At 38.6% G+C, this 19,776-nt stretch overlaps 1 protein-coding gene across 18 annotated transcripts in view; it reads right to left on the bottom strand.

Annotated features, from left to right (window-relative positions):
• Window positions 1-19,268, bottom strand: part of LOC128251272 (uncharacterized) — a 69,690-nt gene extending 50,422 nt beyond the window's left edge. For 15 of the 18 annotated variants that reach the window (XM_089352536.1, XM_089352541.1, XM_089352539.1 and 12 more), the window contains exons 1-4: window positions 14,841-15,167; window positions 5,834-5,936; window positions 3,393-3,547; window positions 861-1,017 (exon numbers count right to left, since the gene is read on the bottom strand). In XM_089352536.1, coding sequence (XP_089208662.1) covers window positions 861-1,017; window positions 3,393-3,547; window positions 5,834-5,917 — 396 coding nt within the window. In that variant the 5' untranslated portion in view covers window positions 5,918-5,936; window positions 14,841-15,167. Of the gene's footprint in view, window positions 1-860; window positions 1,018-3,392; window positions 3,548-5,833; window positions 5,937-14,840; window positions 15,282-19,151 lie in introns of those variants that run through there. The other 3 variants (XM_089352546.1, XM_089352538.1, XM_089352545.1) reach the window with 3 other exon arrangements.
• Between the last annotated feature and the right edge of the window lie 508 nt (window positions 19,269-19,776).

The following is a 19,776-nucleotide window of genomic DNA, read 5'->3' as shown; positions in this document are numbered from 1 at the left end:
CTGACTGGCCATCATGCCAATGGCATGTAAAAGCACCCACTACACTCTCTGAGTGGTTGGCATTTAGTAAGGGCATCCAGCTGTAGATACTCTGTCAAATGCTGTGCGTGAGAAAACCCAGCAAGCCAAGTGAGATCTAAATCTAAGGCCTCAGCCAGTCCACTTCTGTGTACCTTCCTTCATTGGACACTAAACTCCACTTGTGAAGACCTGTTGAAGCAAGTGAAATCGAAATCGAGTTAAATTGGACATTAAACTCCACTTGCGAAGACCTTGTTGAGGCAAGTGAAATCGAAAACGAGTTAAATTGGACACGAAACTCAGCTTGCGAAAACTTTTTGGGGCAAGCGAAAGCGAATTTGTGATGGCACCTGTGCCCAGCATCGCCTTTCTGGCTCTTGTGCCCGTAGCATGTCTAAGGACTTTCGAGCGAGATCGTTGCCAGTGCCCCTGGACTGGCTCTTGTGCGGGTGGCACATAAAATACACCATTTTGAGCGTGGCCGTTGCCAGTACCGCCTGACTGGCCTTCGTAGTAATTTTGAGCGAGATCGTTGCCAGTGCCCTTGGACTGGCTCTTGTGCAGGTGGCACATAAAATACACCATCTTGAGCGTGGCCGTTGCCAGTACCACCTGACTGGCCTTCGTGCGGGTGACACGTAAAAGCACCCACTACACTCTCTGAGTGGTTGGCATTAGGAAGGGCATCCAGCCATAGAAACTCTGCCAAATCAGATTGGAGCCTGGTGTAGCCATCTGGTTTCACCAGTCCTCAGTCAAATCGTCCAACCCATGCTAGCATGGAAAGCGGACGTTAAAAAACGGTGACGATAATGATGATGATGTATAGACACACTAACCTGTTCTCTCTTATTTTCAGTGACATGTAATACTGCTTCCACCATATTTTTACAGCCAGTCTCCACTGCCAGATGGAGAAGACTGTTGCCCTGGGCGTTGCATTTCATTACATTGGCTCCTTTGGAGGCCATCAGTGGCACCAGAGTATGTTGCTTGCTGAAAGTAAAAAGTAAAAGATCACAGACATTCCATTAAATACACACTAATCTTCAATGCATAATTATTAACATACAAAAATCTATATGCATATCACATATGCATATACATACAAACATACCCGCATGCAAAAATACATACATACACACACAAACATATGTGCATGCATGTGTGTGTGTTTGTGTGTGTGTTTGTGTGTGTGCGTGCATTCCAGAACAATGATTGAAGGTCATCCCCCCTCACCCTAAACTAAAGAAGTATACATAGGCAGATGATAGAATACTGCATATTGTTTCATCTTTTTCAGAACAATTCCCACACAATATTTGAAGGGAATTGAATACAACTTTCAGTAAATTTCTCATTTGAATTTTAGCCTTGTATTAAAAATGTATAGTTTCTCAATTACTTTCATTTGAATTTTAAAATTTATGTCATGTGCTAAATGAATCTTTTATAAATATCTGATTATGTTATGAAATAAATAAAATTATAAAACGAATAAATTACTTATTAATCAATTTTCATGGTGTTGAACCGGTGGTGTTGAGCTGGCGGTGTTGAGTTGGAGTATTGAGTTGTCCTGCACCCTTTATCTCTTCATGAGATTTTTTCAACGAGCTATTTTGCTTCATCATCATCATCGTCGTTTAACGTCCACTTTCCATGCTAGCATGGGTTGGACAATTTGACTGAGGACTGGTGAACCAGATGGCTACACCAGGCTCTAATCTGATTTGGCAGAATTTCTACAGCTGGATGCTTTTCCTAACGCAAACCACTCCGAGAGTGTAGTGGGTGTTTTTACGTGCCACTAGCATGAAGGCCAGTCAGGTGGTACTGGCAACAGCCATGCTCAAAACAGCATATTTTCCTGCTGATATCAATCTCTGTTTTGTAAAATAGATCAAGAACTTTTATATTGTTTCACTTATCAATTATTTCTTTCTCTTTCCAATCTTTTATTTTCTAGCTTATTAATGATAAATATATGATTTTCTTTTTCTTATACCAAAACTAGCTACTAGTTACTTTTTAATATCTTACGAAATTTCCCTTCAGAAAACCGTCTTATTAATTTCTATTAATTTTATTCTTATCGTCTTCCATATCTTTTTAAGATTCTTCTCTTTAGATATGCACTTACATCTTTAAACTTCTAATCTTTAATATTGTTCATATTTCTCTTGTTGATATCTATCCCTATATTTCCCAAACTTTATATCTAAGTCAATCGTGTAAGAATGGCCCTGGAAAAGGTGATTACAGTGGCGGTTTTCTAGCATAGCCACAGCTTTTGGGCTGAAACATATAAAAGTATAAAAGAACATACGGTGGAAGCAGTATTACATGTCACTGAAAATAAGAGAGAACAGGTTAGTGTGTCTATACATCATCATCATTATCGTCATCGTCGTTTAACGTCTGCTTTCCATGCTAGCATGGGTTGGACGATTTGACTGAGGACTGGTGAAACCAGATGGCTACACCAGGCTCCAATCTGATTTGGCAGAGTTTCTACGGCTGGATGCCCTTCCTAATGCCAACCACTCAGAGAATGTAGGCAATATAAAAGTATAAAAGAACATCTGTGTGTGTGTGTGTGTGTGTGTGCATGTAAAACTGTATAAAAAAACTAAAATAGCAAAAACTTCAACAAATAGTAAGTTATCCAAAGATGTGTGGTGTAGAAGGGCATGTACCAAAGATGTCAGGCAAGTAGGAGGGGGTATCTGAGGGACAGGACTGGAAGCAAAAGGAGAACTAATATCAAGTGAAGTAGAAAGATAGTTGAGAAGCCACTTTTGGATTGAGGATGTCAGCTAGAATTCAAGTCCAAGTCAGTGATTCAGGAGTTCCTTTCAAAGTCATTCCAAGAATTTTAGGTAAATAATTTTTATCCTGAGATACAGTTAAAGTTACGATTTATACATCAAAGAATAAGTTGAGTACGTTATGGATGTATGTAATATTATAATCTCTGGGAGGAACTTTACAAATTACTACTGCCACAACAAACTCTAGGATTTTTCTTGTTCTTTCAGAGCTGAAATAATATTTTCTTTAGTGAAAAATTGATTGATCTCTCCATAATCAGTATTGATAGAGATTATTGAATCACACTGGATCAATCTGAAGAACTGTGGGCCCTCAAAGATTATCTCTGAAACAAAAATAATCTGTTTTGACAAAATATCACCAAAAACATTTTTATGATTCAATAATGAAGAGGATTCTTGGAGAAAATGAGACAAAGATGTTGCTGGTTACTACTGTCATGTTGTCATCATGTCACACTGCCACTACTATGGCATACTTTGGAAGAAATTTAGAAACAAAACAGATATGAAGATTTTATTTAATTCTTAACTTACCTCTTCACAGCATAATGTAATGCTGTATTGCCATGTTCATCTTCCATGTTCACCTTAGCCCCACATTCTATCAACATTTCTATTAAGTTTGTACTGCCCAATCGACAAGCAACCATCAAGTTTGTCAGACCACATGAATATTTTTTTTTGTTGATCTGAAGTGAAGAAAAGTGAAGGCATGTGAAATGTATCAAAGGAGAGAGTGAAGGAGAGAGGTGGGGAGCAAAGAGATCAAAGAAGATGCATGGGTGAGAAACGAGGTGTATGAAAAAGAAAAAAAAATGGGAAAGAAACACACACACACACATATATATATAACTTTTACTTCTGCTTTTCATACTGGCATAGGTCGAATATCTTCGTAGTTTCAGTTGTTTAAATTTATTGTTGTTCTAGATGCCTGGGAGGACCACTCTCACACAATTGAAAATTATTGAAAAACTTTAAGAGAAGCATTACAAACGAGAGAAATACAAAGAAGAAGAGGAGAGAGGATAGGCAGTAACTAAACAAACATGTTTAAATTTCGTTTGTATTTCATGTAATCAAGAAATTGATAGAATAGTTTGTTGGTATTAGCCATTGACAATTTAGTAGAGAGGTGGACAGAACAATATTTAGGGGAATCATACAAATCTACATATTCATGGTAGATGTAGAAGCGTTTCTTATTAAGCGTAAGATGTCTGTCTTAGTTAAAACTTTACTTTTGTCTGACTGAAGGAGGGAAGAGGGAAGAAAATCAACTGACAAAATTCTGCAGTATATTACTGTTACTTTTGATATCAACTGTGAAGGGAATGGGACAAGCTTTCAAGTGTGAGATGTGTAGAGGACACACACAGCTAAATAACAGAAACCATCTAAACAAACCAACTGTAGATATTAGACCATATGTAAATGCAAAAGAAAGGAAATGATAGAGAAAGTAAGAAATATTCTTATCTAATCTAGGCGCAAAGCCCAAAATTTCAGAGGAAGGGACCAGCCGATTAGATTGACCCCAGTATGCAACTTGTACTTAATTTATTGACCCCAAAAGGATGAAAGGCAAAGTCGACCATAGCGGAATTTGAACCCAGAACGTAAAGAAAGACGAAATACCGCTAAGTAGCAAGTAGTTAGAGGAGCTTTAACTAGGCAGCAGCATCAGGGCTTTCGTGAGTTTGTAGTCATACAGTATGTAAGAATGTGTGAGTGGTTTATACCCAACTGTATTACAGCTGAACTGACAAACAACACTACCGACTTCACCTGGAGGAAAGTACCTACCATCACTAAAGAGCAGACATTCACCCATCATTGAAATACATTGTGTAATGGTCATCAAGAAGGTAAAGGATGTTTTTCTGCATTTTGCCATCTGTCAGCTCACTTCCCTCCCAAATTAAAGTCAAAATTTCTGGTCTCTTACCAAAAATTATCTCCATAAATTTTACAAAATCATTCTACTCACCACTCCCTAACTATGATGACTATTCCAGCACTTCTTAAACATTTACAGCTATGGCCATTTTCCTTTTACTTACAATTTTTCAAAGACCCATTCCCTTGTTATGATTCAGTGCCCCTTGTTTTAAATATACATACACATAATATTAGGTGAGAGTAATTTAGTTCTGGGTTCTAGCCTTGACATGGGTGAATACTTACCACAATAAGCGAACATTTGACACATCACCCCTTCACTTTAGTTTCTGATCTAACCTTTAGCACAAGGCTTCAACCAAACTCAGTTACACATTCTTCATGTTTCAAATATACGTACCCCACTGTTCCTTTTGTCTCCAGTCTATATAAATGTTTTCAACAGCCCCCACCCAGCAGTGGTACTACCCTCTAAGAGAAGCCCTGCTCTATATTTTTGTAGACTATGTCTCATCTGCTGACAACCAGCCTGTCATTCTCACTTCCAGTATTTAAATTATGAAACAAAAATTTATGGACAAACATCATCTTCATCCTTTTGGGTAGCTTCATTTATTCATTGAGCGCCAGTACAGTTCTATAAAGCTAGATGAGATGGGGACTTGATTCCTATGTGACACACTCGTATTTCTATATGTTAGACAAAACAAAGAAATGGTGGAACTTTTGACGTCCGTAAAACCTTCAACTGTTTGTAGCTAGAGAACTTCTTGACAAAGTCACCATCCATTTATTTACTCTATCTGTCTTTCATCTCTTGGTCTGAATATTTCCTGCCAGAAAACTCCATTGCAGTGTGTGATGATAGGCTTCTTTCTCACTCACATTCCATCAATTGACATGCTTCAAAGTTTGGTTAAATATTTATAAAATGTGACAACGATGAGGATCAGAGGAAAGTGGGGAAGAAAGAAATGAAATATGCACAAATACCTGTGGTTAGGAACATTTAATATTGTGTATAAAATGAACAAATAATCAATTTTGAATAGGCAATAAACAGAACAACTTACTTCATTTTGATTGTTTTCAACAAATTTTTTAATATGGTATTCGTCACCAGATATAATTTTGCTCAAAATATCATGATCTGCCATTTCTTTTAAATGGAATTTACTAGCAAAAGAAAGAAACAAAGATAGTCTTACAAAAAATTTATAAAATGAGGTGAACAACAATACAGAGAAGTTGTTGGTTTTAACATATCACATAAAATATTACAAATATTGGAAAATCCAGTTTCTCTAAATTATTATTCATATCTGAATGTTCTTCTTGACACTAACAAACCTAACAACAGTCATTATGTTGTGTTTCTTGGTCAGCTACATTATTCTGCTTATTACAGTCTGATTGGTTACAATTAAATCCTGAATAATGGAATAATGTATAGTCTGTCCATCAACCAGGTGGAGACACTGTATATCTTGAACTTGGATTTATGGATCATATCTCAGCAAGATGGAGACAATGTATGTCTAGAGCTATAGATCAGTGGATCAAATCTTTGTTAGGTGGAGACACTGTTCATCTTGAGCAATGGATCATTCCTCAGAGAGTACATTTTGAGGTATGCACTTCCCAGCCATGCGTTTGAATGGCTTCCTTGGTCATATTGGCGATATAAGGGCGGGCATTGTTGTGCCGCAGAAGAACTCCATACTGACAATTAGGTCTTTTCTCTTGAATAGTCATGTTGAGTCGTTCCATCCGTTGAACATAGAGTTCCGTGTTGACTATTTGGTTCTGTTCAAGCAATTCGTAATGGATAATCTCTTCCCAGTCCCACCATACGCACAACATCATTTTACGCGGATGAAGATCATGTTTCACGCACAATGTTGCTTGTTTACCAGGGCTAAGCCATTCCTTATACTGCTTCATATTGATGTACAGGCACCATTTTTCATTGCCAGTAAAGATTCGGTAAAGAAATCGTTGCTTGTGTCCATGAGTTGAGCGGTGACGAGCAAGCAAACCAGCAAAGATTGTGGCCTGTTGATTTTTGTTGTTGTCACTTAAAGCATGTGGAACCCATGCTCCATACTTCTGAATCTTTCCCATCGAGTGAAGATGCTTCTCTATAGCAGTGTGCGAGCATTCCATTTTCTCTGCCAGTTCCCTTGTCATTTGACGAGAATTTTCGTGCAAAAGTTGGTTTAATTGCTCTTCAATGAACTCAACTGGAAGGCCAGAATGAGGTGCGTCTTTGAGGTTAAAATTTCCATTTTTGAACTTGGCATACCAATCATGAGTGGTTCTTTCAGCTATGGCACCCTCCCCATACAGAGCACAAATGTCACGAGCAGCTTTTGTGGCCTTAGAACCTTCATTAAAAACAAAAAGGAGGTGTCGAAAATGCTCGTTTTTCTTAACTTGACATTCCATTTTAATGATCTGAAAATAAACAAAAATTAACTAACTAGGAAAAAAAAAAAAGATTCCAAAATGATTCAAAAATAGAATTCTCGAAAAAAATAGATTCCAAATTTAAAAACGCAATAAATTCCAGAATTTAAAAAGAAACGCAAGAACTTAGTTGCCAACTCAATATATATATATGATCAGACTAGTGCTTCATCATAGATTAGCTACTGTCATCTCAGCCTATGCACCTCAACCTGGGCTACCAGATGGTCTGAAAGACCAATTCTATGACACCCTCTTGCAAACTACCTCGTCGACGAGTGACAGAGACCTTCTCTTTGTGGCTGGAGACTTCAACGGTCATGTCGGACGTCGTGCTGGGGGCTTCCATGGCATACATGGAGGCTATGGCTTCGGTTCCCGCAACGAGGAGGGAACCAGACTGCTGGAGTTCTGTGATGCAACCAATCTTATGGTCTGCAATACCAACTTCAGGAAACCTGCCAGTCACCTAGTCACCTACCGCTCCGGCAGACACTCTAGCCAAATCGACTACATCCTCGCCAGAAATAGGGAAAGAGGGCGGCTTATAAATGCCAAAACCTACCCTGGCGAAGAATGTACCCCACAACATAGATTAGTAGTTAGCGACTTTGGGATCAAGGCAAAATGGGTGCCCAGAATTAGACAGGCTTGGAGAAGAAGGGTGTGGAAGCTTAAAGACCCTGCAAACGGACAGAGACTTAGAGACAAGTTACTTGAAGCGTTTAACGAAATAGAAGGGGATATAGCATCATACAACGTGGAAGACAATTGGAGATTTCTGCGGGACAACCTGTTGAAAGCCACCGACCAGATTTGTGGGTGGTGTAAGGTCCCCTCCCAACCCAGAGTAACGTGGTGGTGGAACAAGGAGGTAGACAGGGCTATTAGACAAAAGAAACAGGCTTGGAAGGACTGGAAGAACGGTGGTAGCAGGGAATTGTACCAATGTGCCAGAAGGGAGGCTAGGCGACAGGTTTATTTAGCCAGAGGGGAAGCAGATAAGGAAAGATTTGCCAATGTTCTGCGCCGTGAGGACCAAAGACTCGAGGTATTTCGTGTTGCAAGACAGTGTAGGAGAGAGAATAGTGATGTTGTAGGAGAGAAATGTGTTCGCATGGATGATGGTACGCTTGCATTAAATGAGGATGCAAAGAAAGAGGTCTGGAGATGCCACTACGATAGATTGCTTAATAAAGAGAATGAATGGGAGAAAGAGAGCCTGCCTTATGTCGACCCAATAGAGGGACTAGCTATCCGAGTTGATAGTACCAGGGTAGATAAAGCAATTAAGAGTATGAAGACCGGGAAAGCCCCCGGCCCATCAGGAATCACTGCAGAGATGCTCAAAATATCTGGCAGTGTTGGCTATAGCCTAGTCACCCGTATTACGAACCAGGTGATACATGAAGGAGTCATACCCTATGACTGGTGTAGCAGCATCATAGTCAACTGCTACAAGGGTAAAGGGGACGCTTTAGATACAAATAATTACAGAGGCATCAAGCTGTTAGATCAGGTTATGAAAGTTACAGAGAGGGTCATAGCCCAACTAATTAGGGAGCGAATCAATTTAGATGAGATGCAGTTTGGGTTCGTGCCAGGTAAAAGCACTACTGATGCCTTATTTCTAGTGAGACAGTTGCAAGAGAAATACCTAGCTAAGGATAAACCTCTGTACCTGGCTTTCGTTGACATGGAGAAAGCCTTTGACAGGGTCCCCCGATCCCTTATCTGGTGGTCAATGAGGAAACTTGGGATAGAAGAATGGTTAGTGAGAGCTGTGCGAGCCATGTACAGAGATGCTGCCAGTAAGGTGAGGGTTGGAAATGAGTACAGCAATGAATTCCGGGTAGAGGTAGGGGTCCACCAAGGTTCCGTCCTCAGCCCCCTATTATTTACCATAGTCCTCCAGGCAATCACAGAGGAGTTCAAGACAGGTTGCCCCTGGGAGCTCCTCTATGCTGATGACCTTGCCCTAATTGCGGAGTCACTATCAGAACTAGAGGAGAAGTTTCAGGTGTGGAAGCAAGGTCTAGAATTGAAGGGCCTTAGAGTCAACCTAGCTAAAACCAAAATCCTAATAAGTAGGAAGGTAGATAAAACACAAACCCCTTCAGGTAGATGGCCCTGCTCAGTATGTAGAAAAGGAGTAGGTAGTAACTCTATAAGATGTACCCGGTGCAAGCTATGGACACATAAGAGGTGCAGCAACATCAAAGGCAGGTTAACTAGCAAGTTAGTTTTTGTTTGTGGCAGATGTTCAGGTGCAATAAAGACTGCAAACAAACAGGAAACAACTTCTATCTCATTCCAGGGTGAAAAACTAGAGGTAGTCGATAGCTTCCGCTATCTGGGCGACCAAGTTAGTAGTGGGGGTGGGTGCGCTGAAAGTGTAGCTGCTAGAATAAGAATAGCCTGGGCAAAGTTTAGAGAGCTCTTACCCCTGCTGGCGACAAAGGGACTCTCACTCAGAGTAAAAGGCAGACTGTATGACGCATGCGTACGAACAACCATGCTACATGGCAGTGAAACATGGGCTGTAACTGCTGAGGACATACGTAAGCTCGCAAGGAATGAAGCCAGTATGCTCCGTTGGATGTGTAATGTCAATGTGAATACCCGTCAGAGTGTAAGTATCTTGAGAGAAAAGCTGAACATTAGAAGCATCAGTTGTGGCGTGCAAGAGAGACGATTGCGCTGGTATGGACATGTGGTGAGAATGGAGGAGGATAGCTGCGTGAAAAAGTGCCACACCCTAACAGTTGAGGGAACCCGTGGAAGAGGTAGGCCCAGGAAGACCTGGGCTGAGGTGGTGAGGCAAGACCTTCGTACATTGGGCCTCACCGAGGCGATGACTACGGACCGAGACCTTTGGAAATGGGCTGTGCGTGAGAAGACCCGGCAAGCCAAGTAAGATCGTTGCCAGTGCCCCTGGACTGGCTCTTGCGCGGGTGGCACATGAGATGCACCATTTTGAGCGTGGCCGTTGCCAGTACCGCCTGACTGGCTCCTGTAGGATTTTCGAGCGAGATCGTTGCCAGTGCCCCTGGACTGGCTTGTGCGGGTGGCACATAAAAGACACCATTTCGAGCGTGGCCGTTTTCGTGCGGGTGACACGTAAAAGCACCCACTACACTCTCTGAGTGGTTGGCGTTAGGAAGGGCATCCAGCTGTAGAAACTCTGCCAAATCAGACTGGAGCCTGGTGTTGCCATCCGGTTTCACCAGTCCTCAGTCAAATCGTCCAACCCATGCTAGCATGGAAAGCGGACGTTAAACGATGATGATGATGATGATGATATATATGCATATGCATACATATACACATGTCAGGTCATCCCATAAGTTCTGTCCGAATTTTGAATAAAGAAAAGAAATGATCAAATGTTATATTTAATTGAAATTTAATCATCAATGTACTTTCCCTGATTATCCATGACTTCCTTCCATCTATTTACAAGCTTTTTTAATCCCATCAATGTAAAACTCTTTTGGTTTCAAAGCGAAGAACTCTGAAATGTCAGTTTTGACCTCCTCCTGGCTTGCGAAAGTTATGTCCCCCAAATAATTCTGTATACTGCTAGTTCAAGTCCACCATCAACAGTTTCAGGAGTAGGGCATTGCCTGTGGTGATGTCAACAATGATAGTGGTTTTGTCCAGATGACCATGAGACTCAAACTGATAAGGACCCACAAGAAACAATCCACATGTATTAGGTTGGATATAGACAAACTGGAAGATTCAAGTGTTTCACTGTTGTAAACCTAGCAGCGTGAAATATGTGTTTAAGGCATTTTTAAATCTAGAGGAGTCGTTCTCTCGACATATGTAACCACTGCCAATGTCTTCAATATAGAAACAGAGAAGTGGTAGAGCAGGAGGAAGGAGAACAAAATAAGCAACACAAAAGTGATGGCAAATCTATTTCAGTACTTGACTGGTTCTTTATCGGCCATAGAATAAAAGGGAGGCAATATTGACCTTACTGGATATTGAACTCACACCACCAGGGCAGATACTGCAAACAAGTTTTGTAAAATTGCTTTGCTAATTCGTTCCTCTCTTACATTTAATACAAACTATTTAACGTAGGATAAATAGATATTGAAATATCAATAATATTGATCTTTCACTTGTATTACTGTTTGTTTTCCATTGAAAATACTTTATTACTTGAGAAAGCATCGTCAGAGAAACATAAGTAGGTCATACCTTGGCCAGGTAATATCAATTAAACAATTACTTACAATATACACACAGGTATACCTAAGAGTTACTCTTTTACTTGTTTCAGTCAATTGACTGCGGCCATGCTGGAGTACCGCCTTTAGTCGAGTAAATTGACCCTAGGACTTATTCTTTGCAAGCCTAGTACTTATTTTATTGGTCTGTTTTTGCCGAACCGCTAAGTTACGGGGATGTAAACACACCAGTATCGGTTGTCAAGCGATGGTGGAGGGGGACAAACACAGACACACAAACATACATATATATATACAACGGGCTTCTTTCAGTTTCCATCTACCAAATCCACTCACAAGGCTTTGGATGGCCCGAGGCTATAGTAGAAGACACTTGCCCATGGTGCCACGCAGTGGGACTAAACCCGGAACCATATGGTTGATTTACCACGCAAATCAAATTAATGTTGAATAATAAACAACTATAAACATTGATTTAAAATATTTAATTGTTTTGCTGAAGGTAAAGGTCAATTGTCGAGATTACAGCAAAGTATATGCATAAAACAAAGTTCATATTTCATATCAGGAAAATTGATTTACAAATTAGTGATCCACACATCATATACATAACTTGAAATATCTCCACCACCACCACCACCACCATTACTATTTAGTCTGTTAACCTATTTTTATCCATAAACAACACATCCACTCTTCGGTTGCTATTCACTTCCTTCTCATTGATAAGGTTTCACTTTTAAATAACAATCTCTGTTCCTTAATCCGGCTGAAAATTCCACAGAAACATTTCTTTAATTAACAAATTATAACATAGGTTATTGTTTGAAATACTGTATTTATATGTAGTCTATAAAAATATATTAAATATATAATTTTTTAAAATTTAATAAGATGTTTAAGCAATATAATGTCATACTATAACTTATTAAAGTTGAAATATTACATCATTAAAATTATCATTTTCTCTAATATCTCAATTGCTAAAGACTTTGTAGCCATGGCCCTCCCATATGTATTCATTATCTAATATGTTTAGTTCACAGATCTATTAAGAGACAGTAGATAAAACACAAACCCCTTCAGGTAGATGGCCCTGCTCAGTATGTAGAAAAGGAGTAGGTAGTAACTCTATAAGATGTACCCGGTGCAAGCTATGGACACATAAGAGGTGCAGCAACATCAAAGGCAGGTTAACTAGCAAGTTAGTTTTTGTTTGTGGCAGATGCTCAGTTGCAATAAAGACTGCAAACAAACAGGAAACAACTTCTATCTCATTCCAGGGTGAAAAACTAGAGGTAGTCGATAGCTTCCGCTATCTGGGCGACCAAGTTAGTAGTGGGGGTGGGTGCGCTGAAAGTGTAGCTGCTAGAATAAGAATAGCCTGGGCAAAGTTTAGAGAGCTCTTACCCCTGCTGGCGACAAAGGGACTCTCACTCAGAGTAAAAGGCAGACTGTATGACGCATGCGTACGAACAACCATGCTACATGGCAGTGAAACATGGGCTGTAACTGCTGAGGACATACGTAAGCTCGCAAGGAATGAAGCCAGTATGCTCCGTTGGATGTGTAATGTCAATGTGAATACCCGTCAGAGTGTAAGTATCCTGAGAGAAAAGCTGAACATTAGAAGCATCAGTTGTGGCGTGCAAGAGAGACGATTGCGCTGGTATGGACATGTGGTGAGAATGGAGGAGGATAGCTGCGTGAAAAAGTGCCACACCCTAACAGTTGAGGGAACCCGTGGAAGAGGTAGGCCCAGGAAGACCTGGGCTGAGGTGGTGAGGCAAGACCTTCGTACATTGGGCCTCACCGAGGCGATGACTACGGACCGAGACCTTTGGAAATGGGCTGTGCGTGAGAAGACCCGGCAAGCCAAGTAAGATCGTTGCCAGTGCCCCTGGACTGGTTCTTGTGCGGGTGGCACATGAGATGCACCATTTTGAGCGTGGCCGTTGCCAGTACCGCCTGACTGGCTCCTGTAGGATTTTCGAGCGAGATCGTTGCCAGTGCCCCTGGACTGGCTTGTGCGGGTGGCACATAAAAGACACCATTTCGAGCGTGGCCGTTTTCGTGCGGGTGACACGTAAAAGCACCCACTACACTCTCTGAGTGGTTGGCGTTAGGAAGGGCATCCAGCTGTAGAAACTCTGCCAAATCAGACTGGAGCCTGGTGTTGCCATCCGGTTTCACCAGTCCTCAGTCAAATCGTCCAACCCATGCTAGCATGGAAAGCGGACGTTAAACGATGATGATGATGATGATCGTTGGTTTGTAATAAAGTTTGTTATAATTCCAGATAATGTGCAATAATTTCAGAAGCCATCCATCTGATAAATAATATCCGAGATAGAGAGAAAATATATTTAGTGCATTCTACATGAAAATGTTGATGTAGGAGAAAGGTGTGGTGAGAGAAAAATATATATCTTGTCACCAAATTGTTTGATATTTAAACAGTTCTTGTTCGCTTCAAGATATATTTACAAATTAAATTTCCAGAACATTTACATTTATATTCAAAGTTTAATATTGAAATAAAAATCAGTTTTAAAATTTCGTTGATTGAAAATAGGAAAAATTAGTTGAGTCATTGCAATATCGGACACAATAACTTGTGGCATTTATTCTCTCTGTACGATCTGAATTTATATCCAGGTTTGGCCAACATTACTTTTTTTTATCTTTCAGGGGGTTGATAAATAGAATAATAATCTAAGGAGTGAACTTGTGGATTATTTAGACATTGGACAAGATGCCTTGCAGCATTTAATCTCTTTTTCTTTGGTGTTCTGAGTTCAAATCCCGCTGTGGATTACCCGTGTAGTAAACTTAATCCACCCCTATTCTAACACTACCACTTGGGCCTTGGGGCCCCCTTTAGCAGAGGATTTCTCTGTTGTATGCATTCATGTTAGGTATTCTGTGTTGAGGACATCTTCCACTCACCCATCATTCAGAGACCCTGAGAAAAAAAGTTGTTTCCAAGGCAGGACCCTTCTCACCTGTTTTAAGTGTATAAAATAATGAAGATGAGAAAAAACAACCAATTAATTTTACAGACATTAAATAGATTTACAAACTTTAAATTTCACTTTAGAAATAGAAATCCACTGTAAACTACCTAAAATACTTTATTATCAGATGAATATTTTCATCCCTTTAGTTTCCATTAAAGAGTTTTTACATAGTTATAACCAAACTATGTTTTATAGTATATTCTGTAAATATAGATGAAACGTTTTACTTGTGAAGTAACACTGTAAAATATTTTAATGCTTTCCATTCTATAAAATACTAATAATTAAACCAATTTCAATAGCAAAGTATATTTATGCTTGATGAATATTTTATATAAAAATATTAGAAAACTGCTAATTAAAATAAATATCACAGTAATATTTACCAGAGTTAATAATTAGGGTTCGCTTCCAGTCTGAGGTCTTTCTGTCTGTGAAAAGTTGTCTTGCAAGTTCAGTTACTTGAAACAACCACTTCAATGTATTTGTGTGACAATAACTGCCAAGTAGGCAATCATTCGGTACTAGTATGCTAATTGTCATCAATTCAGCATTTTCTGTAAGGAAAGGGGCGAAGGTCGACGTTATCTGTTAGGTAGCAGACAGCACTTGTATTACTGTTTGTTTTCCATTGAAAATACTTTATTACTTGAGAAAGCATTGTCAGAGAAACATAAGTAGGTCATACCTTGGCCAGGTAATATCAGTTAAACAATTACTTACAATATACACGCAGATATACCTAAGAGTTACTCTTTTACTTGTTTCAGTCATTTGACTGAAAGAGGCGAAGGACGACGTTATCTGTTATCTGTTAGGTAGCAGACAGTAGGCGGGAGGGAAAAAGAAGAAAAGCAACTCTCTATCTATCTATCTACCTCTCTTTCCCCTCCCTTAAAAAAAATCACTTATCTCTCTCTCTCTCTCTATCTCTTTCACCCTCCCTTAAAAACACATGTCACTTATCTCTCGCTTTCTCTCTCACATTTTACACTAATCTTTCTATATATAAACTAAGGGATATATTATAGGTTTAAGAAGTTATTATTGTTACTCCTTACATGATATTTATAGTTTCTCAGTGGTACTGGTTTAGAAGTGGTAACGATGTATGGACACAAAAGAAACCATGTTAGTGTTTGTATAAAGCAAGTCAAAGTGTATTAAAACAATATCTTTTACTTACCTACTAAAATGACTGGATATAGAGATCCAAGGATGTATAAGACCTAAGCTGCAAAACAGTTTTGCCCTTTAGCAATCAATTTTTTGGTGCCGAAATTTTAAGCGGGTAACTTGTACTCTTCGATTTTGTGTGGAGGTCATTTATGCATCTCTTTTTGGCCTGTACAATATATATCCTATTCATGCACATTTTCAAATAATTTCAGGGAGGTGGGGTTCCAGTTTCCAACCCCATCCTTTGCTATGAAGAAAAATAAGGGGTTTGCAGCAGATCAGGAGGCCAGGGTAGGTGATTTACATGCGAGAAATCCGAGGTTTTTTTTTTTTTTATGAACTGCGTGGAGGTGCACTTGTAAAAATTAATCCGAATGGTTTCATAAATATGGTGTTGAATATCGTTTCATGACAGAAAAAAAGTTGAGGGTGACTGAACATCAAGAACCAATTCTTGCATGTCCTCAGGAACATGGGTAGAGTTTTCCAGCTGAGTTGGTGGTGAGACTGTCCGTATAAAATGTATAGCGACATACTGTTTGAGATACTTCAGTCTCATTCCTGGAAGAACGATTCACTTTTTCAGGTTTCCCCATAAACTCTCAATATTCTGAGTGTAAATAGCTGGGTTATGGGGATCCACAAAGTGTTCAGAGTGATTAACCTGATAGGTGTGTATAGCCCATGCTGCTCGAGTTATTATACGCGCGCCAAAAGTCACTATAGATTATTGATCCCGGCCTGATGTAGTGTCTAATGATAGGAATGAGGGTGTAAGCATCACTTCTGTTGCCCTCGCCTCATTCGGTCAAAAGTGGGACCATAAATGATCTCTTCGTCCACCAAAAAGCCAAACCGTTTTGATTATTCTGCCGCATCGATATTTTCGATGGACCAGAACCGTTTCATCGATCCCAATTTCAACCCCATCTCCTCCGATCATATTTTGGTGGTTTTCTGCCCAAAACTGGCAGACTTCAGCACAGAAAGACCGCCAATCTACAGAGGTTTTATGGGAGAATCCCAGATTTTCCTCGATTAATTTCTGTACTGAGGAAGTGATTCACGAAAAGCAAAATCTTCCAAGGTGGTACATGGGTGTTTTCCAGAAAGGAGTTTTTCAATAAAGATTCAGACTATCCACACGCCCTTCTGGATTGGCGACGTCTTCGTACCATCCTACGGCAACGCCATATGTTCGTTTCCTCGCGCAAAATACATGGAAAATTCCATGTTGGACAAATGTGAGTAAACGGCAGGACACCGTGTTCCAGGAAAAATGTAATGGAAATGGAGAACTCCTTCATAAAGAGTGATATTGCAACAGTTGCATAGAACTATGGGTGATCTTTGGATATCAGAACCGTGTTTATCACGTGTATTTGTTTGTTTCTAAAAATCGACGGTTTCCGTAAAACATTATTTTTTTACATATGTGGGTTGTGGGGAAAGTGGATGTTCTCAGGTCTGCGTAAAAGCGAAAGAGACAGAGAACGCAATTGGATCAGGGAAGTTCCTTTTGAAGTTGGTGGGCCGTGTGTGTGTGTGTGTGTGTTTGATGGGGTGTACGAGACAGAAAATGTGGTGTGTATGTGAAGTTCTTTTGTTAGTGTGTGTGAAGAGAAAGAGAGAGAGAGAGAGCAATGGTGCTGGTGTGTGAGAGAGAGAAAGAGATTATGTATGTATGAATGGATTTAGTGATACACATATATAGATGTGTGTAAATATATATAAATACATATATATATATATATATATATATATATATATATATATATATATATATATATATATGTACATGTACATAGATGTATATATGTGTGTATATATATATATAGACATACATAGATGTATATATACATACATAGCTGTACACACACACATATATATATATATATATATATACACACACACACACATACATATATGTATAGCTATATAAACATATATATATATAAACATAGATGGAGATATATATATATATATATAGATGTATGTGTGTATATATAATACATATGTAGATGTGTTTATATATGTATGTGTATATATATACATATATATATATATATATATATATATGTGTGTATGTGTGTGTGTGTATATGTATATGAATATATAGATGTATGTATAAATATATAATACATAAGATTAAAATAAGCAACACGGATTTTAAAGATAACTGCAGTACGCACATTTCATGCTACTCCATTTATTTAAGTAATGCGAGCATTACATTAAATGCAATATGTAGAGCAATCTTCAGCTCCACAAAAATGTAGAAAATTACAGTAGAATAGACATATTACTAATTGTGGCAACATTTAAAATCTAAGTGGGAAGAAGAATACATAAAAATCCATCTTGACATAGCCAAGGCTTTAAAATCCGTGTTGCTTATTTTGATTTTTTGATCACCTTGCTTTTAGAATAGTTTTTGGATAATACCATACTATATTCTGGTGCCTAAACATAAGTACCATATTCAATTTTGAATCTAAATCTAAATCTTTTATATAATACATATATAGATATGCAGGACTCTAACTGGGAGAACAATGCCTGTCATCGCCATGGATGGAAGAAGCAGGTTAAGGAGGGGATCGACACTTTTGAGAGAGCACATATCCAGCATGAAGAACTTAAGCGAGCTGCACAAAAGCACACGGCTCATATAGTGAATGGGGAAAGTTTAATCGGCAATGTTTGCAGTCGTGTATGCTTGTCAAGAGCAGGGCTCATTAGCCACCAACGGAGCTGCAAATGCAAAATATATAGAGCACATAATGTTCCTAAAGGTCACGAGTGGACGGCCATCATCATATAGATGTGTATGTATATATATATATATATATATATAAATATGTATGTATGTATATATATATATATATATATATATATATATATATATATATATATATATATATATATATATATATATTGATGTATATATAATGCATATATAGATGTGTGTAAAATAAGTTTATAGCGTATGTAAGTGAACAATGTAACAATAAAGAAATCAGATTACTATTGGACTGAATATTTTATATCAAAATATATTTTGTGACATTTTATAACGATGCAGTTAATTGGTAGCAAGGTGATATGGAACATGTTCAAAGTGTGTATCTTACAGACCATCCAATATCGCCGGCTTTCCGCTTCTAATTCTAGTTAATAGTGACAAGTGCTTCCTTACTATCTCATTAAATTTTTATCAATTACAAGGGATTTATAACTCTCATGACGAACAAGAATATGAAAGATAAATGCAGTGTTGAAATTGACTTCGATTTAACTCCGCCAAAGGAAAGAATTAAACAATAAAATCATAAATTATTGAACAAACTTTTATTGGATTCTTGATTTTCATAATGGTTAGAACAAATATCGAAAGAGCATACCGTAAATGTTGTCGTGAAATTGAAGGCAGTGTAACTCATCTGGAGAGGCACGGAAAAACAGATAAACATATTAAAAATGTTAATTCAGAAAATAAAAGTGGAAACCTGACCAACCTTTTGCAGCCTACAACTTTTTCTGTTCATATTACGAATGTAGCAGCTGTGGAGCTTAAGCTTTGTTCTTTCATTGCAGAACGTAACTTACCAGTGAGACTTATGGATCATTTACCTAGACTAATTCAGTATGCATGTCCTGATTCTAAAATAACTAAAGATATTAAATGTGTAAGAACCGAAGCCACTCAAATATATAAAAATATTTTAGGTCCTCATTAGACAGTTCAAACAGTGCAAATTTTCATTAATTGTTGAGGAAATTACTGATGTAATTACAGCTTGTTCTGTTAGCTTGATTTTATAATTGTAGCACTCAAAAAATTACTGATAGTTATTTAATTCTTTTGGAAGTTTTTCTCTGTTGAAAGGTTCTTCACCTTACATGATATTCCTTTTGAAATTTTGATAGGACTTGCCGGTGACAATGCTAGTGTAATGATGGGACAGAAGGGAAGTGTGCAGGCACGACTGAAGAATGAAGTCCCCTCTCTCTTTATTCAGGGTTGTGCTTGTCACTCTATGCATATCTGTGCATCAAAGGCATGTTCAGAATTACCTTCATATTTAGAAGAACTTGCTAGAAGCATACATTCATTCCTCGCAAATAGCCCAAAGAGACTAC

This window comes from Octopus bimaculoides, chromosome 5 (genome assembly GCF_046866305.1).
Source record: "Octopus bimaculoides isolate indiv1 chromosome 5, ASM4686630v1, whole genome shotgun sequence".
Taxonomy (NCBI): Eukaryota; Metazoa; Mollusca; class Cephalopoda; order Octopoda; family Octopodidae; genus Octopus; species Octopus bimaculoides.
The sequence above is the reverse complement of the archived record's forward strand: the minus strand, read 5'-3'. Positions and strand labels throughout refer to the sequence as shown.